This window comes from Podarcis muralis, chromosome 15, assembly GCF_964188315.1.
Source record: "Podarcis muralis chromosome 15, rPodMur119.hap1.1, whole genome shotgun sequence".
Taxonomy (NCBI): Eukaryota; Metazoa; Chordata; class Lepidosauria; order Squamata; family Lacertidae; genus Podarcis; species Podarcis muralis.
In genome coordinates this window covers 29,804,496-29,827,333 of record NC_135669.1, presented here as the reverse complement: position 1 = coordinate 29,827,333, position 22,838 = coordinate 29,804,496, and the positions used below count along the sequence as shown (strand labels likewise).

General features: G+C 49.4%; 1 protein-coding gene across 4 annotated transcripts in view; it reads left to right on the top strand.

Annotated features, from left to right (window-relative positions):
* STX1A (syntaxin 1A) overlaps positions 1 to 22,838 on the top strand; it is a 40,897-nt gene that overhangs the window by 14,593 nt on the left and 3,466 nt on the right. The window contains exons 4-10 of one of the 4 annotated variants that reach the window (XR_003703928.2): positions 6,606 to 6,680; positions 7,857 to 7,930; positions 11,769 to 11,877; positions 16,744 to 16,817; positions 18,434 to 18,571; positions 20,865 to 20,994; positions 22,169 to 22,337. Coding sequence is in view for 3 of the 4 variants with exons in the window: in XM_028708411.2 (XP_028564244.2) it covers positions 6,606 to 6,680; positions 7,857 to 7,930; positions 11,769 to 11,877; positions 16,744 to 16,817; positions 18,434 to 18,571; positions 22,335 to 22,445 (581 nt within the window). In the remaining variant the exon portion in view is untranslated. The other 3 variants (XM_028708411.2, XM_028708412.2, XM_077919700.1) reach the window with 3 other exon arrangements.

Sequence of the window (22,838 nt, the reverse complement as noted above, 5' to 3'; positions counted from 1 at the left end):
GGTGTTAAGGCGACAAAACGCCTTGGTCCATTTCTGTTTCTTGGGATGCACTTCTGCAAAATACTGCAGGCTCTGTGAACCAGAAGAGCTTTGCATTAGGAGAAAGCATGGCTGGTGTTTGCTTCTTTGAAGCCCCCTTAATATTTTATCCTGCCTGCAAATATTTTTTTATTTTTTATTTTTATTTTCACAAGCAGCAGTAGACCATATTTAACAACACCACTCCACCGGCTCCCTCGGCCAATAAAGCGAGATGAGCGCCGCAACCCCAGAGTCGGTCACGACTCTAATGGTCAGGGGTCCCTTTACCTTTACTATCATTGCACAAGTTGCCACGTGTCCTCAGGTGCCTATAACCATTTTCTGTCGATACTGCAAATTACAGTGGCAGTGCCCCTGCTTGGTGTGCAGAATGCCCCAGCTTCAACACATACACCCCTGTGGCATCTCCGGGAAGGGCTAGGAATATTCCCTACTTGAAACCCTGGAGAGCTGCTGCCAGTCTGTGCTGATAATACTAAGCTTAAAAGGTAAAGGTAAAGGGACCCCTGACCATTAGGTCCAGCCGTGGCCGACTCTGGGGTTGCGGTGCTCATCTCGCTTTATTGGCCGAGGGAGCCGGTGTACAGTTTCCGGGTCATGTGGCCAGCATGACTAAGGCGCTTCTGGCGAACCAGAGCAGCACACAGAAACGCCGTTTACCTTCCCGCTGGAGCGGTACCTATTTATCTACTTGCACTGGCGTGCTTTCGAACTGCTAGGTGAGCAGGAGCAGGGACCGAGCAACAGGAGCTCACCCCGTTGTGGGGATTCGAACCGCCGACCTTCTGATTGGCAAGTCCTAGGGCCTGTGGTTTAACCAACAGCTCCACCCGTGTCCTGCTTAGATGCTCCAATAATCTGACCTGGTGTGAGGCAGCTTTCCGTGCGTGGGATGGGAATCTCTCTGGCTTTCCTGCCTCCGGTGCCGGGTGGCTGCCCCCAGCAGCTCCTTCTAGGCATATCCCTCTTCCCGTTCCCTCCCCTCTTGCCTCCTGTATTCCCTGCGTGGGTGAGTGCCGGAGGTTTCTGTGTTGGCTGCCCCTCTGTCGCTTCTGACTCACTGCCTGCTTCTCTTCTCTCCCTGCTTTCTCCTCCTCCTCCGGAGATTGTTGTCATCACCCACACAACCCATTCCTTCCTGCTTACTCCATCCATACCCCTGTTAAAAGTGGTCCCTGAGTGCTCTGCTGTCCTTCATTCCAAGGAAACAGAGCTCTGGGGAAGCCCTGGAGTTTCTCACCGTTGGGGTGGCATGGAATGCTGTTACTCCGCAAGCTTTGCTAGCTGGCTTGCCTATAGCCCTTCCTCCCTCTTCTCCCAGGATAATATTCCCTCCACATAATTGCTTTCTCCCTTCACCGCTGGGAGGGTCAGCTCCTTCCATGCGCAGTCAACATCGATCTTGAGAAATTGCAGCCGCCCTGCCCACCCGTTCGAAAGAGAGCTGGCTTCTCCGGGGACCTCGGGATGTTATTAATGAGCTTTGGGTCCAGGCGAGTCAGGCGAGAGAGGATGGAAACGGCCAATTTTCCAGGCTGAGTCTCATCCTCACCATCGCTGCAAACATCTCTGCTGTGGCAAGACGAAAATTGCACCCCTTTGGAGATGTCTTGTGCATTGGAAAACCCGGAGATGGGAAAAGTCTGCTTAAGGAAGGGAAGGGAAATGCCTTTGGGGAGGGGGCGCTGTTGTCAAGCTGAGTGTGGGCTTTATTCTGGGGTGGTTGAGGGCATGAGCCCTGCACGATGAAAAGGTGGCAGTCCTCTTGTCTCTGCCAACTTACAAACGCAGGCCTTTTTCCGGGCTGCCCCTTGGCAGCAGGGTTGCTCGACATTTTCCTTTCCTTTATTAGCTGTGATTCTAATTGGACTAGATGAACCCTGGAGTTCTACAATTCTATCATTCCATTCCAGTCTCTTCTCCTGTAATTTTAGTTAGCAGCCGCCTGATAGGATGGAAAGAGCAAGTCCAGGGGTCAGCAAACTTTTTCAGCAGGGGGCCAGTCCATTGTCCCTCAGACCTTGTGGGGGGCCGGACTTTTGTTTTTTTTTGGGGGGGGGGAGGAATTTGAACGAATCCCTATGCCCCACAAATAACCCAGAGATGCATTTTAAATAAAAGCACACATTCTACTCATGTAAAAACACGCTGATTCCCAGACCGTCTGTGGGCCGGATTTAGAAGGTGATTGGGCCAGATCTGGCCCCCGGGCCTTAGTTTGCCTACCCATGAGCAAGTCAGTGGATGCTGCTGTCCTCTGGAGCAGGCGGGGGAATGACGGATCTCCAGGTATTGTTGTATGAAGGCACCCTTCAGCCTTTGCTGTTGGCCTTGCTGGCCTGGGACTGATGGGAGATGGAGTTCAACAGCAACTGGGGGGCGGGGGGGGGGCAAAGGTCCCAAACCCCTGCGCTGAGGACTGAATCTCCTCGATCCAGCAGGGAAAGGGTATCAGAGCACCTGCCTCAGCCTGATCAGTATAAGCCAGTTTCCTATATTCCTGTTTAAACCAGCCATTAATTCAGAGCAATGAGGGCTAGAGTCTTGATTTGTTTTTAAAGGAAAGGCCACAGCTCATTGGTGGAGCATCTTCCTGTCTATAGGCCCTGTCCTATTCTATTGCTTCCTGCTGACTGTGATTTTTTGAGTAATTGTAGGAATGTGATATTATATTAAGACTGCATCATCGTAAAATAAAACACCCAGGGCCGCTGCACTAACGGAAACCAGCATCTGGGATTCCCTCTCTCCAAGTGTGTGTCCCACACTGTCCCCAAATCTGTTCTGGGGGGTTGTGGGGGGACTCAGAACAGATTTAGGGGCTCTTCATGGGAAGGGAGGGAGTTCTGTCATGGAAGGAAAATCCTCAGACTCAACTCTAGGCTCTTGAAGTCTTCTGAGAGCTCAACAGAGATTAAAGATAAGGCATTCTCCGCTTGCATTGAGGATTTGCCCTTTAATTATTTTCTTCTCCCTGCAGGGTGGGAGTTAATTACTGGCTTCTGTGCATTCCGCCCCCTCCCCCTTTTCTTGTATAGCAAAATAGCAGAGCTGCCTGTCAGAGTAGACAATACTGGCTGCATGGGCTGACTCAGTGTGGGTGAAAACTTAACGCTGCATGGCAATCCCCGATGGCATCTCTGGGCAGGGCTGGGAGGGAGCTCTGCCTGGACCCCTGGAGTGCTGCTGCCAACGAATGAATATTATTATTTATTTGTGTAGCCAAAGCCCTTATGAGAAGCAAAACAGAGATAACAGAATATAATACATTGTGCATTTAAAATAATTGTGCAAACCAGATCTTCTGTCAGATAAGAGTTTGTTCCCCCGAAGAATTTAACTTGGCTTCCCCACACACCTTTTCCCCTGAAAATCGCTGCTCTAAAGGCAAAACAGGCCACTTTTTCAGTAAGTTTCCCCTAATAAAAAGTTAATCAGATACTTACACTGACTTGCGGCAGTGGGCCATACTGAGCCAAGTTGAACCAATGGAAACAGTACAAGGCAGCTGCTTGTGTTTCTAAGCCCTAAGTAGCGTCAGACGCATAAATGTATTCTTATGCAAGGGTAAATGGGCATAGGTTATTTTCTCTCTTTACGAAGCTCTGGGAAACTGAGAGAATGGGGTTTCTTTATTTTTTACCAAGGATTCTCAGGATCCCTGTCAAGCTGCAACTCCTAGATAGTTTAAGGGCACCCATGACAGTTAAACCCATTTAAAACTGCTGCAGTGTGAGGCAGGAATGAACAAATCTTACCAGTTTGATTGATTGATTGATTGATTGAATTTATATCATGCCCTATACCTGGGGGGGGGTCTCAGGGCGGTTCATAGAATAAAATCAAAATATAAAACCACAAAATACATAACAACAAAATACATAACAAAAATAAAAACAACCCAATAGGGCCTCCCCCCAAAAAAAAACACCTTTTAAAAGGACATAGAATGTAAATCAGATCAACCAAAGGCCTGGTTAAAAAGGAACGTTTTTGCCTGGCATCTAAAGGTGTATAATGAAGGCACCATGCGAACTTCCCTGGGGAGAGCATTCCACAGGCGGGGAGCCACTGCAGAGAAGGCCCGTTCTCGTGTTGCCACCCTTTGGACCTCTTGAGGAAGAGCCACACGAAGGAGGCTTTTCTCAGTTTCCCCAACTTCAGTTGGGATTCCACATCATAAGAAGTGTAGAGTTGGAAGGGACCCCAAGGGTCATCTAGTCCAACCCCTTGCAATGCAGGAATCCTGCCCACAGCCATACCTAGGTGGGCTCGAACCACCAACCTTCCAGTTAACAGCCAGATGCACTGACCCGCTGTGCCACAGAAGGGCCCAGTTTGCATTAAAAAGGGGGAGAGTTCTCATGAAAATTCAGCACCATTTTGATGCGAATTAGTCCAGCGTCCTGTTCTCGCAATGGCCACACAGATGCCCATCATGGGGAAACCCCCAAACAGGACCCAAGCTTCTGTCGTGTTCAGAAACATCGCTGCTTCAAACTGTGCAGGCAGAACAATAGCCATCATGGCTAGTAGCCATCAATGGCCTTAATCCCCCATGAATTTGTTCAGCCCTCTTTTAAAGGTTGGCGGTCACGACTGCCTCCAGTGGCAGTGAGTTCCACAGTCTGCGCTGCGTGAGGCAGTCCTTTCTTTCCTCTGCCCTGAATCCTGCAACATTGGATGTCTCTGAGTTCTAGGGTTAGGAGAGAGGGAGGGAAACTTCTCTCCATCGACTTTGTCAGGCGTAATTTTATTACCATCCATCATGTCGCTCCTTAAACGCTGCAACCTTCCTTCATAGGGGAGTCATCCCCTCCATCATTTTGCTTGCCCTTCCCTGAACCTTTGCCAAATTCTCCCAGTTGGTAAAATGCTCAAAGGCTGGCAAGGGGGTTCTTTATTGGACGTGTTGCAGTGTGTAAGCATGCTAATTGGAAAGGAGATGGGCTGGGAGCTCAGTGCTGAGCGTAACCTCAGCGTTTGCCCCAAGGCAGTGCTGATCCTGCTGAGGACGTCTGAGGCCCCGCACAGATGCTCTGAGCTCAGCGGAGAGTCTTGGCGCGAGGCTGCCAGTGCAGAGACCTCGCCGTGCCCCCGTCGCCTCCTCTGTGCCACCCAGACTTGGCTGCTCTGCCAGCGTTGCTTGGTTACGTTGGCGATGTTCAGAGTTCCAGGTGACGACAATTATCTCCTCTCCGGGCCAAGGGGGGGGCGGGTTGTGGAGGGGGCAGGGAGGGAGCAGGCTTGCACCTGGCACCTCCAGCGCCAGGCAGCTTGGCGAAGCTCAGGAAAAGGGCAAGCAGAGCAATCCAGGGGGGCTGGAGCGCGCCACCCCTGCGAGGGAGGGCTGCAGCTCTTGGGCTTAGGCAAAAGTTGATGGGCAAGATGGAAGGAGGGATAATAGAGGTTTATGCAATGAGGTCTGGTGTGGAGAAGGAGTTGGAGGGAAGGTATTCTCCCTCTCCCCCATTCTTTAAGTACAGTGGTACCTTGGGTTAAGAATTTATTTGTTCCGGAGGTCTGTTCTTAAGCTGAAACTGTTCTTGACCTGAGGTACTACTTTAGCTAATGGGGCCTCCCGCTGCCGCCACACAATTTCTGTTCTCATCCTGAAGCAAAGTTCTTAACCCGAGGTACTATTTCTGGGTTAGCGGAGTCTGTAACCTGAAGCGTCTGTAACCCGAGGTACCACTGTATTTGTTATTTCTTTATTTCATTACACGGATACCATCCGTAACATGAGGTTCCACTGTACTATTCCACCATTGTTTCCTCTGAGGAGCTCAAGGTGGGATACCTAGTTCATTCCCCTCCTCATTGAATCCCCATTACAGCCCTATGAGGTAGGCTAGGCCCAAGGTCCCCACCCACTGAGCTTCATGGCAAGTGGGGATTTGAACCCTGGATTCCCAGGTCCAAGTCCGACACTCTAACCACTATACTGCACCGGCTCTCTACATTTAAATTTATTACGCGCTCTCCCCTAACATATGCATTTTGGGTACGTCTTTTTTGGCTGGAGAACTCTGTGGAAGGAGGGTGAATTTCAAAGGGAGCCTCATTTTGCGGGTTTGGCATAGATTTCGGGAAGTGCAAACAAGGCATGTTCGTGTTAAAATGTGGACCACAAATTGAACATGCATCCGATCCCAAAGGGAACTTGGCAGAAAAGATCACTAGGGTGGCAGGATTTGGCCAGCACGAGACTGGGGGATAAATTTAAGCAGGGATGCCCTGCCCCGCTCTCATCGCAGTTCAAGGGACTGATTCCAACAGGGCCAAAATCCAGCTGTGAAATCGGGGTGCAATTATGGCCATCCACAAGCATTCCTAAGAACTCAAAAGAAAGTCCTTCTTCACTGGGCACATAATTAAACTATGGAACTCTCTGCCACAGGAGCGGAGAGGGCTCTTCCGCTTGGGTCCTGCTTGTGGGTTTCCCATTCAGGGAATCTGTTTGGCAACTGTAAGTACAGGATGCTGGAGTAGGTGAGGCCATTGGCCTGATCCAGCAGGCTCAGATGATGATCTTACCTTCTCCTGCCTCTTCTGCCTTCCAGAAACCAAGGAGGAGCTGGAGGAGCTCATGTCTGACATCAAGAAGACAGCCAACAAAGTGCGCTCCAAGCTAAAGAGTGAGTATCTCCTTGCACGGGGGCAGGATGAGGGTGCTACGCACAGGGGCTGGTTTGGCTTCCGACCCCCATCTCTCTTGACTTGAGGCACAGCAGAGGGAGGCAGGTGGCATGGACAGCCTTCGGTGGACATGGCAGGAGATAGAACTGCAAGGCTCTGGTGGCAAGCCTAGTGCAGTGGGCCACGTTTTGAGGCTCAATATTTATTTTCCTGGGAAACTCAGCTTTTTGGGGGTTGGGTGGGTGTGTTTCAAGTTTCTAGTCCTCATGCTCAGAGGTGTTGTGGGAAATGGCTGTTGGAGCATCTGTGCCCTACAGAGCAAGTTGTCCTCCAAATCAGAATGGTAAAGGTAAAGGGACCCCTGACCATTAGGTCCAGTCATGGACGACTCTGGGGTTGCGGCGCTCATCTCACTTTACTGGCCGAGGGAGCCGGTGTACAGCTTCCGGGTCATGTGGCCAGCGTGACTAAGCTGCTTCTGGCGAACCAGAGCAGCGCACGGTAATGCCGTTTACCTTCCCGCTGGAGCGGTACCTACCGGTATTTATCTACTTGCACTTTGACGTGCTTTTGAACTGTTAGGTTGGCAGGAGCAGGGACCGAACAACAGGAGCTCACCCCGTCGCAGGGATTTTAACCGCCAACAAGTCCTCGGCTCTGTAGTTTAATCCACAGCGCCACCCGCGTCCCTGTATAAATCAGAATGGAGGAAGCCCCTAAAAGGGGCAGTGGAAAATGATCTGCAAGTCAAGGATGTCCTAGGAACCTCTGCCTTGTTTTTTTTCAAGATTTTGAACCTTCATGGCTTCCAAGATCCTTTTGGCTGTGCCTGGAGATCTCGGAACCAGGGCAGCTCCTCTCCTCTCTCCTTTGGAGATAACCAAAGGAAATGCAGATTTGCATCCTTTATTTGGGCTGCAGGGTTCACCTTTCATAGCCCAGATTTTTGCTTTTCCTTCTAAATTAAACGCGGTGTTCTGACTTTCCTGGGGCAGTTTTAGGGATGCTCCTAGATGGTCTTTTGCCTTCTGGGGAGCTATTTTTAACCTAGTCTGAAATGGGCATCAGGCAGGCGAGGAAGGGGAGAGAGAGAGAGAGAGTCCCATCTGTTTCTCAACCCCCGCCCCCTTTCTCTTCCTTCTCTGAAGTCTGATCTGCTTTTCTCTCCCCCTTAGGTATTGAGCAGAGCATTGAGCAGGAGGAAGGGCTCAACAGATCGTCAGCAGATTTGAGAATAAGAAAGACACAGGTAGGTGGCCCTGTTACCCACTCACTGCCTGGTCTGTGAGTTTCTTTTAAGCCCCCGTTAAAGCCTTATGATCCAGTGGGCACTTCTTGTGGCAGTGAGTTCCATATGTTAACATCCAATGGTGTGAACTTCGGGGCACCTGGAAATATTACATGTCACAATATGTTGTCCATAGTCATAGAATTGTAGTGTTGGGAGGTACCACCAAGGGTCATCTAGTCCAGCCCCCTGCAATGCAGAAATCTCAGCTACAGAATCCCTGGCAGATGGGATCCAACCTCTGTTTAAAAAGCTCCAAGGAAAGAGAGTCGACGGCACTCTGAGATAGTCCTTCCTTTCGCCTCTGGCTGATTGGTTCCATTCGAGTGACCCAAAGTCTGGCGTCGGTGTGGTTTGTGACAAATAATATTTATATTTTGAAATATAAAATGATGGAGCTGTATTCGATTTCTACCCAAAGTTAGTTGCCATTAATTTCAGTGTGTCTACTCTTGAGTACAAACTTGGCTGACTTACACCCCTTGGATGCTTATATTTTGATCTTTGCAGTTAATAATAATAATAATCAGTTTTGTTACATTCCTTCTGTTTTATGGTTTCTACGACTAGACACCTCCTGAAGATTTTGTCTGCAAGCCTGGCCTTTAATGCTTTAAAAATAAAATTCTCTCTTTCCACTTCCTCCACACCACGCATAATTTATTTTTAAGGAACAGTAAAACTTCTGTCACATCCTTTCATTGAAAAACACCAAATCTTGGCACTGGGTGTTTTCTTACCACTGGCAGGGGCTGATGAACGTGGCCCCCCGAACCCTCTCCATCTGGCCCTTGGGACACCCTTGTTCACCCTCTCCTCATTCACTTGAGCCAGACTGGGATGTGCCCTCAAATCTGTGACGCTTCTGCTTGCTTCTGTGGACAGAGGATGGGGTGTTTATTTGCAGCTGGAACATATAAATGAAAAATTTGCATCTTTTGCTCCACCCACCTTTGCTCGGCTCCACCCACTGCTGGTTTGAACCTTGTTGGAATTGGTCCCTTGTGCTGTGAGCTGGGTGTTAACTTGGGTGTGGTCTGTTCAGATTTCTCCTCAGGAATCTTTCAACTAATATTTCTGAATTCTCTTTAGGGGTTTTTGGGGGGGAGGGGGGCACATTCCATTTGTGGTTCCCATTTCAACATGTTGCTGCCTCGTTCGCACTTCCGAAACAAAGCCAAAGGCAAAATTTCATCTCCCCTTTGAATTTCATCTCCAGCCAAGCAAGGTGTACTTAAAGGGACTGCATTAGGGAAAGTGTGTACCAAATTAAAATGTGTAGAGTCAGTGTGGTGCAATGATTAGAGTGTTGGATTAGGACCCAGGAGAGACCCAGGTTCAAATTCAGCCACAAAGCTCACTGGTTGCCCTTGGGAGGGCCAGTCACTGCCTCTCAGCCTCACAGGGTGGTAATGGGAATTAAATGAGGAGGTTTTTTTGAGTCCACAGCTCCCGTAACCAACTAGATTCTTTCTGCGGCACCTCTGTGGGGCTCAGGAACCCAGTTATGTCACCCCTTGCCTGCCGAGCTGGCAGCCTCTCACCCTTTCTCAGCCCCCTTTTCCTTGGGATCCCTCTGGGCAACTACTGCTGCGACCCTTGGTCTCTAAGCTGCCCCCCTGCCCCAAAGAGAGGTACCTCTCAGGCAGCCCTGTTTAGGGAAGTTTATAATGATTGGTGTTTTAATGTATTTTTAATCTTTTGTTGGAAGCCGCCCAGAGTGGGTGGGGTATAAATAATACATTATTATTAATATTATCATTATTATTATGACCCGGGTGGCGCTGTGGATTAAACCACAGAGCCTAGGACTTGCCGATCAGAAGGTTGGCGGTTTGAATCCCCGTGACGGGGTGAGCTCCCGCTGCTTGGTCCCTGCTCCTGCCAACCTAGCAGTTCGAAAGCACGTCAAAGTGCAAGTAGATAAATAGGTACCGCTCCGGCGAGAAGGTAAACGTTGTTTCTGTGCGCTGCTCTGGTTCGCCAGAAGCGGCTTAGTCATGCTGGCCACATGACCCGGAAGCTGTATGCCGGCTCCCTTGGCCAATAAAGAGAGATGAGCGCCGCAACCCCAGAGTCATCCACGACTGGACCTAATGGTCAGGGGTCCCTTTACCTTTACTATTATTATTATTATTTATTTATTTATTTATTACCTCCAAGAGGCAACCTTTGCCTGCGGAGCTTAAAGCCTGGGCTGCTGCAATAAACAGCTGTGCAAACCTTTGGGAGACAGAGAAACAAGAGGGCAACAGAGGAAGGAGGGAAAGAGGGGCAGAGGCCAGTGTTGCCCACGGCACCCCTGACCATCATTCAAGGCACCCCAGGGTGCCACGGTACACTGGTTGAAAACCACTAGCGTATGCCGTCCTTGAGCCCCCTGGAGAAAGAAGATGTGGGGATATAAATTCAATAAATAAATAAATTGATGCAACATACAAGAAGGTGTGATATTTTAGGGGAATCGCTTGCAAAAATGTGCCCGTTTGGAAAAACACGGCATATGAAAAGTGCTGACAAATTCTGTTAAAAAGATTCAAAACAAGAGCTGAACTCGGGGTTGAGAAATGAGCAGCTGAAATGGAGGGATTCATCCATCTCTGGTCCAGTTTCCAAGCGGAAGGCTGGATTAAGGCTGAGGGGGCGAAGCAGCTGGTTTGGGAGGTGGCTCCTGGTGAGATGCCCCCCCTTCCCATGGGGTTGGGGAGAAAAAGCCTGACTTTTCCCCTCTCCCCAGCCTTTGTGGATGCTGAAGGGCACCAACAGCTCGTCTTCACAACAAACAAAGCCAGTTCCAAGTCATCGCCCCCCCCAACCTCCCCGTCACACGATGATGAGCAGCCAAGTCTGATCTCCAAAGAAACGGCGCTCCCTCTCTCTCTCTGACTCCCCGAAACGCAGCAGATGGGCGATGCGCCGGGGAGAGCAAGTGTGAAAATGTTTTGCTGTGCAGCCGCCTGTTCCTTAATCAGAGGCAAGGAACTGCGGTGCATGAGCCGGGGCGGAAAGCAGGAAGCAGCGGGTGGGTGGGATGCTCTTCCGTGCTTTAGTCTTTTATTTCTCTTCTGAATTACGCAAGGGTATCGGGAGCAGAACAAGGTGGGGCTGTCTAGAGGAGCGAGGCGCAACCTGGTACCCTCCAGGTGTTGTGGGCGGGGGGCTGTAGCTCCCATCAGCCCCCCAACTGGCGGGGCCAAGGGGTCAGTGATGGTGCCAGGGCTCTGACTTCTAAGGTCAAGGGTCTGCGCCCACCACAAAGGGGTTCCTGGACCTGCTCTTCCTCTGCCCCGTTGCAAACGCCATGAATTGCAGGGTATGTTGTGTGTGAAGTAGATTTTCTTAAGGAAAACCTACTTTTCTTAAGAAAACCTACTGATGGATAGTCAGTGTGGTCTAGTGGTCAGAGTGCGGAACTAGGACCTTGGGAGATCAGGGTTCGAATCCCCACTTAGCCAAGAAATTTGCTGGGGGACCTTGGGCCAGCCATGCGCTCTCCGTCTAACCTACCTCATGGGTTTGTCACGAGGATAAAACGGGATAGAGAACTATGTACTCCACCTTGAGCTCCTTAGAGGAAATAAATGCAATAAAATAAACAGAAGTAAATCAATTGTCACAGAATCCTCTTGGTGCCGGTGTTTGAAATTCCCAAGGCACATTTTGCGTCTGGTGTGGGTCCAGTTGTGACCACGTGGAGATCTCTGGATGCCTGGTTGTCGGTGCTGCAGCGGACAGACTAACATGCTTACCGTTCTGGAAAATGATGGCAGCCATGTTTTCTCTTCCCCCACCTGCCCAGCATTCCACCTTGTCCCGGAAGTTTGTGGAGGTGATGTCAGAGTACAACGCCACCCAGTCGGACTACCGGGAGCGCTGCAAGGGCAGGATCCAAAGGCAGCTAGAAATAAGTGAGTTGCTTCCATGCTCCCCCTTCTCTTGAGAATTGCTGCCCATTGTTCGCTCTCTCCTTACAGGGAATCCACTACTGCCAAATGTATCATTCCCCTATTTTCTGTGCTGTTCTCCTGACTATTCAGGCCTTGTCTTTGTCTTTAGTGACACACACACACACAGGCATTATCTTATTCACTGTGTATGGGAAACGTCCTATTTTTCAGGGCTACCGTGCCTTTTATTGGAAGCTTCCTGGCCAGCATGGTGACAATATTGGTTAGTTCCTGTTTCTGGAAGTGAGGCTCAAATTACTGATTTCTTCTCATTGTTTCTCCCAATGCTTAGCAGAAAAAGTAGTATTTCACTATAAAAGAAAGATAATGAAACAACAACTTCATTTATTTATTTTATACACCCCCCCACTTGGTTGTTTAAAAAAACCTCAAACTGGTTTACAAAAAGGTAAACCAATAAAATGGAGAAAAAATCACAATCATACTATTATGATGATGAGTATAATTAATAATTATTATTATTATTCATTATTTATACCCCGCCTACCTGGCTGGGCGGCTCCCAACAGAATATTAAAACACAATAAAACATCAAACATTAAAAACTTCCCTAAACAGGGCTGCCTTTCGATGTCTTCTAAAAGTCAGTTGTTTATTTCCTTGACATCTGATGGGAGGGCGTTCCACAGGGTGGGCGCCACCACCAAGAAGGCCCTCGGAGCTGGACCTCAGTGTCCGGGTTGAACGATGGGGGTGAAGGCGCTGCTTCAGGTATACTGGGCCGAGGCCGTTTAAAACATACAAAAGTTAAAATATTAAAACAGATTAAAATTACCTCTAAATAAGTAGATGCCAGGAATTTTAGAGCCCCCAGCCACGGAACCATAGCTGACCAATTAAGGGGAAGTGTATCTCAATTTCAGTAAGGCTCTTGACAAAGCCCCCCATTTTTCTTGTGTAAAAGCTGGTAAAATGTGGGTTGGGGGTGTGTAATTGTTAGGTGGATTCGTATTGCAGAGGGTTGTACTAGATGACACTTGTGGTCCCTTCCAGCTCTGTGATCTCCTGACCATCAGGCCGTGCTTGCTGTGACTGATGGGAGTTGTGGTCCTCCGTTTTCCACCGTCATGTGGTTGGCCACTGTTGGGAATTCCATTCCTCCCGTGCTGCAGATGTGTGTAAATGTCACATGTCTGTGTTTACATTCCAGCACTGATTGTTGGAGTCCTATGAGCTGAAAGTGAGATACGCTGTTTCTATTCTGTACAGTCATACCTCGGGTTACAGGTGCTTCAGGTTGCGTTTTTTTCAGGTTACGGATGCGCCGAAACCTGGAAGTACCGGAACGGGTTACTTCTGGGTTTCGGCGGATGTGCATGCGCAGAAGTGCTAAATTGCACTATGCGCAGAAGCGCCGAATTGCAACCCGCGCGTACACAGATGCACCGCTGCGGGTTGCGAACTTGCATCCCTCACGGATCACGTTCGCAACCCGAGCGTCCACTGTACAGCTATTGCTTTTGCAATAACAAGAAAGACAGAGAGAGGGGCCATGTTTTCTTTGTTATGTTACGTTTGATTTTGTGTGTGTTAAATTAGGCTTAGATGTTACACCTCAAGGCTCAGTCTGTTTGGACTCTGCTAGTCATGAGCTCATGTCCTTGGATATGGGTCACATCAGCGTGACGGGACACCGGAGTGATGAATTCCGGGCAATGCTGTGTTGTGGGGGAGGCACCGGCCTCAGCGTTATCACCCAACATTTGGGAACAGGATGCTGGACTAGATGGGCCATTGGTAGTTCAACTCTGTTTGGAGGGCACCACGCTTCTGCTGTAAGGAGAAGGCGTTGCGGGAGGATTTTGGCTGACTAGGACTGAATGGGATTAAACATTTTAGGGAGATCTTGGCTATAAGAAAAGGGTGGTTTTAGGTAACACTGTGCTGTGTCTGGCACACCTTTTCAAATTTTGCTTCTAATTAATTGGAAGGAACAAACACCACCTCGGCAACACTCAAAAGCTCAGCCATTTGAACCACCCTCACCCCAGACACACCTTCCTGTGTGGAAACTTTCTTAGCAAAAACGAGATCTGCACAGCAGTGTCTGGCCTAATGAGCACAGCAACTTATTTCTGGTAGATCTTGCCCCCATGAAGCAGTTGCTGAAACTGAAGGTCCCCACCTCCCCAAGTCCCCTCCTCTCCAGGCAATCTGAGACTGCACCTGCATGAAGCCACCTACTCCTCTGCCCTCTTCACGCCTCTTCTGGTTCAGGGAGACAAGAGGGAAGGGGAGCTGGTCACAGCAGGAGGGGGAGACACCTGTGACTCTTCATTGCCTAGTTATCTCCCGCTTGGACTACTGCAATGCGCTCTATGTGGAGCTACCTTTGAAAGGTGACCAGGAAACTACAACTGATCCAGAATGCGGCAGCTAGACTGGTGACTGGGGGCAGCCGCCGAGACCATATACCACCAGTCTTGAAAGACCTACATTGGCTCCCAGTACGTTTCCGAGCCCAATTCAAAGTGTTGGTGTTGACCTTTAAAGCCTTAAACGGCCTCGGCCCAGTATACCTGAAGGAGCGTCTCCACCCCCATCGTTCTGCCCGGACACTGAGGTCCAGCACCAAGGGCCTTCTGGCAGTTCCCTCACTGCGAGAAGCAAAGCTACAGGGAACCATGCAGAGGGCCTTCTCGGTAGTGGCGCCCGCCCTGTGGAGCGCCCTCCCATCAGATGTCAAGGAAATAAACAACTATCTGACATTTAGAAGACATCTGAAGGCAGCCCTGTTCAGGGAAGTTTTTAATGTGTGACATGTTAGTGTGTTTTTGGTCTTTGTTGGAAGCAGCCTAGAGTGGCTGGGGAAACCCAGCCAGATGGGCGGGGTACAAATAATAAATTATTATTATTATTGCCTGACTCCTTTCTGCCACAGACTCTCCCTGCTCACTAAACCCTGTTACCTCTTCAGCTTCTGACACCTCTTCCCAGTCTTCTCCCTCTGACCACTCATTGTTTTCCCACCAACAGCCCCCTGGCTCTGCGCCTTCTTCTTTTGGGGCTCCCCAGCTGGTTCCTCCCACCATTCCCTTGCGTCCAACAGGTCTGCGACTTGCTTTCCTTCCTGCAGGTCATGCCTTACCTGCTTGGCTTCTCAGGGCAGAACCTCCACCTGGCCTTTGGGCTTTGTGGCCAGCAAGGCATCCCTGGTGGCAGATAAGTTGTGCAGTGCCTTGAGGCGAAGTGCGCGCATGTGGCTTTTTTCAGGCTGCCAGTGCGAAGGGGGTGGGCATGTGAGGAGCTGGCGGGAACAGGTAAGGGGGTGGAGGTGAGATTGGGAGAGATGAGAATAGAAGGACTGAGTGGGAGAAGTTGGGAATCAGAGGAGAGCCGGTTGCCAGGAGGGAGGGAAGGCGGGCAGCCGGCTAGAGGAGATGGAGCCAATCGGCAGCCTTAGCTGGAGATGAGCTGATGGGGGGGGGATCTAGGGCAGAGCACAGGGAGGGGGCAGTCTGCAATCTTCACTTTTACTTGCTGAGGGTAAAAGGAAGGTTGTGAAGATGAGCAAAAGTGCCTTTTGAAGGCAGATCCTTTAGGAACTGAGCAGAAACATTGACTAAACCTCAAGGATCGCCTCTCCCCATGTAAACCAACCCGGACTCTGTGATCGTAATTGCAAGAGGCCCAAAGGGTGGCAACACAAGAACCGGCCTTTTCCGCAGTGGTTCCCCATTTGTGGAATGCTGTCCCCAGGGAGGTTTGGCTAGCACCTTCATTATACATCGTTAGGCACCAGGCAAAATCGTTCCTCTTCAACCAGGCCTTTGGCTGATCAATATATTTTTAAATGTGGGACCAGGGTTGGGTAGTATTTTGTTTAGTTTTTTGTTCTAACTATTTACAGTGGTACCTCGGGTTACATACGCTTCAGGTTACAGACTCCGCTAACCCAGAAATAGTACCTTGGGTTAAGAACTTTGCTTCAGGATGAGAACAGAAACCGCACGGCAGCAGTGGGAGGCCCCATGAGCTAAAGTGGTGCTTCAGGTTAAGAACAGTTTCAGGTTAAGAACGGACCTCCGGAACGAATTAAGTACGTAACCAGAGGTACCACTGTATTTGTGCTTTTATCTTGTATTTTGGTATCATGAACCACCCTGAGATCTTCTGATGAAGGGCAGTATATAGACTTAATAAATGAATAAAATATTAAGGAAAAGAAGCATGGCCTGTCCTCAAACCCAGTGGTGTCATGGTAAATTCAGGAGAGCAGGGTCCCTTCATGAGAGCCACAGTCATGTCCCTTCTAAGATTATAGGGCCTTCTAAGGTAACAAAAATAATAATAAGTAATGGGATTGCATTGCAACAAGTAGTGTGGATCGCCATATGCTGCTTTTCAGCTAGCTTCCATTTTCTGCGCACGTCCCTGGGGGGATGGGGTGCTCCAATACCTTCTTTTGGAGTGATTTTAAGTTGTGTTAAGTTCCATAACTTGCCCCTATTCTCTTTGTGTTTTCAGAGTTCCTAAAAAATGCTTAGCTTTGGAGCATATGGAGCAAGTCCTCCTTGTTGCTCTTCCACGCGCCTTCTCCTGAGGGACCCTGGAAGCCCCTCCTATGAAGCTGTCTCCCTTTCTTTCACTGCTTGCCAGCACAAAGGCTGAGAAGACTTCTTCTCAGTGCCTAGCTAGCTTCCCTTTCGTGCTGATTGGGCAGCTCCAGGATGCCAGAGTCTGGGACCCTGCAGAATAAACAGTAATGAGTCTTTTTGCGCACACACACCATGACCCTGGACCACTGCTCAAACCGCAGCATGTTGGAAAAAAAGGGATGCATTGACTTCTCTGTGTCCTTTGCAGCTGGCAGAACCACCACCAGTGAAGAGCTGGAGGATATGTTGGAGAGTGGGAACCCTGCCATTTTCTCTTCCGGGGTATGTGTGTCGTCGTCGTCTGTCCCCGTCCCCCCAGCTTTGTGATCTTGCTAGTCTTAAGTCTCAGATTTGAGGTACCAATGAAGGCTTTCTTTGTTCGGAGGGGGTTGCTTTAGAAGTGCTGCCTCTTTGACTTGGCAGAGGGCAGATCTACACTCATGGTTTTTAACACTAAAGAAAAAGTTAAGGAATGGTCCTGAGAACCATACAGCCGCTATTAAAGTGTGACACCAGAGGGCGCTGCAGAGCAACTAGCTATCACAAACCAGGTGGTAGACTTTGTGGAAAAGAGGCGAAAGGAAACCAAATGGGGTTTTTTTCTGTCTTGACTGATGTTTTAGAACAATATTAGTGTTCTAATAACATTTAAAAGGTGAGTATAGATCCAGCTAGTCTGTGGACAACTATTTTGCCACAGTGGGGAGAGCACCAAGGGCGTTTGCTGAGACCTCGGCCCGAATTGCTATCCAGTGCAACAGAGGCTTCTCTCTACCACTAGAGTTGCAGCCTTGTAAAACAAAACCGCAAACGTTTCTCAGGCAGAAGCTGCCAGCCCAGCCGCTGAGGCAAAGCCTTGCTAGTTTTTTTCTCCCCTGCTTTTCACATGGCACTCAAGGCCGTCTAGGCAGGCCCAGGTCTCCTGCCCAGGTATGGACTGTTCCCCAATCTACTTCGTGTCAATAAAATTACTGCACCTTCAAACCATGCTGACAGGCCGCGTTAACCATCTGTGGCATGGGAGAAAAAATAATAAAGCCTGCTTAATCACCTAGAGTCATTTCTCAACTTGCCCCCACACCAAGTGTGTGTCAGTCCCTGACCCCTGTAAATTTTATTCAGCACCCACCCACCCCCGGACTTATTCCTGGGACTTCTGCAGACGTGACGCAAGTGCCCTTCTAAACGTCACTTCCAAATATTAAGTGCCTAGAACCGTAGAAACACAGAATGGTAGAGTTGGAAGGGAACCTGAGGATCATGTAGTCCAGTTGTTTCCCAAACTTGGGCCTCCTGCTGTTTTTGGACTACAACTCCCATCATCCCTAGCTAGCAAAACCAGTGGTCAGGGATGATGGGAACTGTAGTACAAAAACAGCTGCAGACCCGAGTTTGGGAAACCCTGATTTAGGCCACACCCACCCACCCACCCACAATGCAGAAATATGCAGCTGTCCCATACAGGGATCGAACCTGCAACCTTGGCACCATCAACACCACGTTCTAACTGACTGAGCTATCCGTTCTGCCTAGGAACGCCATTTCAGATCCTTTTTCACGGAAGACGCGATTCTCAGGGAAGCGACTTCTGCGGTCTGGCAGGATCGTGAGACTCTCTCCATCCGAGTCATGCAAGACGGGGCGAGGCAGGGGGGTGGTGTAGAGAAAGATCTTGGAGATCTGGAGGCTGGGGGTCCCCGATCCCAAAGGCTGCTCATGCCCTGCCTTGTTAATTAATTTTAATTAATTTTAATAATGAAATGTTTTTAGAATGTTGGATTATTTGATTGTTGTTAGCCGCCCTGAGCCCGGCTTCAGCTAGGGAGGGCGGGATATAAATTATTATTATTATTATTATTATTATTATTATTATTATTATTATTTTATTTTGTCCTCAGATCATCATGGACTCCAACATCACAAAGCAGGCGCTGAACGAGATCGAGACTCGGCACAGCGAGATCATCAAGCTCGAGAACAGCATCCGGGAGTTGCACGATATGTTCATGGACATGGCGATGCTAGTGGAGAGCCAGGTAAGGGCTGATCTGGGGGGCAGGAAGGAAGGAAGGGGTGGGAAACTGCAGAGTGGATCCCTGGGACTGGCAGGTCGAGGAACCAATGTCTGGCCCCGAGGGCTGTGTCACCTTCAGGAGCCACTTGCCAGTCATGGGCGGGGCCAGAGGCCAAAGTGGGCGGGGCATATTCTAATTGCTGTGGAAACCCCAGGAGGGGAGAGTGATGCTCTTGTGCTCGGATCCTGCTTGTCGGTTCCCCACAGGCCACACTGAGAACAGGATGCAGGACTGGATGGGCCATTGGCCTGATCCAGCAGCCTCTTCCGATGTGAATCCATTCACCCTGGCCTTGGGCACCTGGTATCTGCGTGTTTCAGGACTCCCCACCCTATCCTTGTGATGTGTGTTAACTGTTTTTAACTCTGAATTTTGCATTGTTTCCACCCACCCGGGGACCTGCTGGTGAAGGGAAAGAAAAGACCCTCTCCTGAAACCTTGGAGAGCTGCTGTCTGTCAGTGTAGATCAGGGTTTCCCAAACTTATTTTTTAAAAACAATTTTGGATTGGTTTTTCAACAAATACAAGAACCATTAAACACTTATCCAGCAGTACAGTGGCCCTTTGGTTCTCAAACTTAATCCGTTCCGGAAGTCCGTTCCAAAACCAAAGCGTTCCAAAACCAAGTCGCGCTTTCCCATCAAAGGTAACGCAAAATGGATTCATCTGTTCCAGACTTTTAAAAACAACCCCTAAAGCAGCAATTTAACATGAATTTTACTATCTAACAAGACTGTTGATTCATAAAATGAAAGCAATAAGCAATGTACTGCAGTCACACAATCAATCAGTAGCTGAACTGGGTTCCACACAGTCACAAAAGCAAAAAAAAAGAGCCACAAAAACGCAAAATAAATAGCAAAAACAGACAGACCTCAGCGTAACACTCAAAATGGAGCATGTTTGGCTTCCGAAAAATGTTTGCAAACTGGAACACTTACCGGTACTTTCAGGTTTGCAGTGTTTGGGTTCCAAGTTGTTTGAGTACCAAAGCGTTTGAGAACCAAAGTACCACTGTACATCTAATGGTATTTGTTTTATCCATTGTCTCTAGGAGATTTTTAGGCTGCAAGCAGCTGCCCCCCCCCCACTGCTCCCCCACCAATCTCCCCTAGATATCTTTGGCAAAACACATGACATGTCATAGGGTTGCAAATTTCATCTGCTCCCACCTGCCGGCTGCGAAATGCAGCCAGTGAATTGGAGCAGATCCGGTTGGGTGGGGGCTAATGGGACCCCCAATTGTTTCCAGGTGGGCCAATTACTTTGGGTATGTTGAAATGGGTTTGTGTGATCTTTTACATGTTTGTGGGAGAGGGAGTTATTTTGCTGTTGGTTTTGTTTTAACTATTTACCTGTGTTTTTACCTTGTGTTTTTATCCTGTGAACTACCCTGAGATCTTGTGAATAATAATAAAATAAGATTAGTGGGTAGGATATTCATTTGGGGGATTAATTTAGAATGATCTTTTGTAGATACCACATAGGATCATAAAGCCGGAAGGAGCCCAAAGAGTCGTGTAGTCCGACCCCCTACAATAAATGAATTCTGATGGGGGGCGGGAATTGAATAAATTAGAGGGGGATTTGTTGGGGAATTAGGTAAAGGTAAAGGTACCCCTGCCCATACGGGCCAGTCTTGACAGACTCTGGGGTTGTGCGCCCATCTCACTCAAGAGGCCGGGGGCCAGCGCTGTCCGGAGACACTTCCGGGTCACGTGGCCAGCGTGACAAGCTGCATCTGGCGAGCCAGCGCAGCACACGGAAACGCCGTTTACCTTCCCGCTAGTAAGCGGTCCCTATTTATCTACTTGCACCTGGGGGTGCTTTCGAACTGCTAGGTTGGCAGGCGCTGGGACCGAGCAGTGGGAGCGCACCCCGCCGTGGGGATTCGAACCGCCGACCTGACGATCGGCAAGTCCTAGGTGCTGAGGTTTTACCCACAGCGCCACCCGCGTCCCTGTTGGGGAATTAATCTGGGCTAAATAGATTTTTGTGGGGATCTGGCTACGTTGCAAATCAGTTGAGGGCTTTATTGGATGGGTCGGAAGAGGAGTTGCTTCTGTGATACTTAAAAATAAATTAGCATATGTAAATCAAGGTCCGTGGGCCCCATCAATAGCAGGCGCCTTGCAATGCAGTGCCTTGAAGAGGTTTCTTCTTTGAGGTGAGAACCAAGGTTTTCTGCAACTTTAGTCCTACTCAAGAGCAGACCCACTGAATGGCATGACTAATGTAGGCCTGTTGGTTTTAGTGGGTCTTCTCTGAGCAGAGCTGATGACAACCCTCCATTCCTGGAGCTCAGCGCCTGCCCCTCCTGACCCCTCTTTCTATCCCCCCATGCTGCCGTGCACACCTGGAGAAGGGCACCCAGGCATTGGCAGGTAATGTCCCCTCCCCCCCCCAGCTCCCTGCGCTGAGGCTGCTGCATGCCTGTGCTGTCCCTGCATGCCTGGTGATATGTGTCCCCTATGATGCCAGTGGGAAGCGAGGACTAGAACAGGTGGACAATCGGAACGAAACCGGATCTTGGAAGACTCAGGATAAAAGGAAGGACTTCTTCACACAGCGCTGAGTTAAACTGTGGAGCTCCCTCCCACAGGAGGCAGTGACGGCCACCAACCTAGATGGCTTTAAAAGAGGATTAGAGAAATTCGTGGAGGAAGAGATGGATGACTATGAGCCATGGAGGCAGTGATGCTTCTGAAAACCACAGGAGGGGAGAGGGCTCTTGTGCTGGGGTCCTCCTTGTGGGTTTCCCATTGGGGCATGTGGCTAGCCACTGTGAGAGCAGGATGCTGGACTTGATGGGCCCCTTTGACCTGATCCACCAGAGCTTCAGTTACTTTCTGCTCTGAGTAGGGCTAGGTGTGGAATACAGCCCTCTGAAACCAGAGCCCTGCTTGACGTCTCTCAGTTTATGTGCATGTAGTGGAAGGCTCACTATGCCTCTAGTCCCTGCTGCGGACCAATTTGCTCTCCCCCCTCCATGGGGAAACAGGATCATGGAGCTAGGGAAAGGGGGGTTCAGCCTCCTTCCTCAGCTGTGTCTTGGAGCAGCTTGGTATGGGCAGTCTGTGCTCCCTTGGGAGGGCACCCCTTTCTGGTTTTGCCAGCCAAGGTGAGTCAAGAGGAGTAAGACCTGGGAATGGGTTGTGCTGCATCTGTGTTCCTTCCTGCATGCATTTGTGGTCCTTATTGTTGCTGCCTTCCTGGTGTGCTGCTGGAACATGTGTGGTCTTTGTATCACTGACTTTGTGGAGCCTTTCCCTCCTGTCTCTTTGAATGTTTTCTGTGCAAAACCGGACTCCCTGTTGCCTGTGATTTATTCTTTTTATTTATTGCATTTGCATCCTACCTTTTTTTTTTCCTCCATGGAGCTCAAAGCAGCAGGACATGGTTCTGCCCATTTAATCCCTGCAAGGTAAACTAGGCTAAGAGGCAGTAACTGGCCCGAGGTCACCCAGTCCTAGGTCCTAGTCCAACAATCTAACCACTATACTGCACTGGTTCTCAATTTAATCCGTTTCCTCCTCCTTCTCTCCTTCCTACTGGCAGGTCTGGGACTGAACGCTTGGAATGGGAAGTGGGAGAATCTGCCCTCTTGCAAACCCCCAATGAAGATGTTTGTGAGCAGGCAGGAGGGAAAAGGGGAGCAGGCGGAGGCCCCTGCCAGTGGCTTTGTTAAAACAAGAGCAACGTATGTGCGTCCTCCGCTGCGTAGGGCGAGATGATTGACCGCATTGAATACAACGTGGAGCACTCGGTGGACTACGTGGAGAGGGCCGTCTCGGACACCAAGAAAGCAGTCAAGTACCAGAGCAAAGCCAGACGGGTAAGTTAGTGCTTTGCAGATAAAGAAACATTGCAGGCAGCAAAGGCCACCAATAGGGTTGGTGCTATCTGCTTTCCCACATTGCGGTGTATCACCAGCCAAACATCCCGGTCTGGTTCCATAGATGGTATTTAACTCCAAGTAGGTTGGCTAAGATTTATAAAACAGATTTAGATACGTGTTGGAAGTGTGAAGAAGCAGAGAGAATGTTTTTCCACACGTGGTGGACATATAAAAAGTTTAAAGTGTATTGGGAAATGATTTATAATGAATTGGGAAAAAATGTTGAAAACTACTTTCCCAAAAAACCAGAATCCTTTTTGTTGAGGATAACCCAGACTTGAAATTCCTAGGTGTCAGGAAAGGTTATTTATGTATGCAACAACTGCTGCC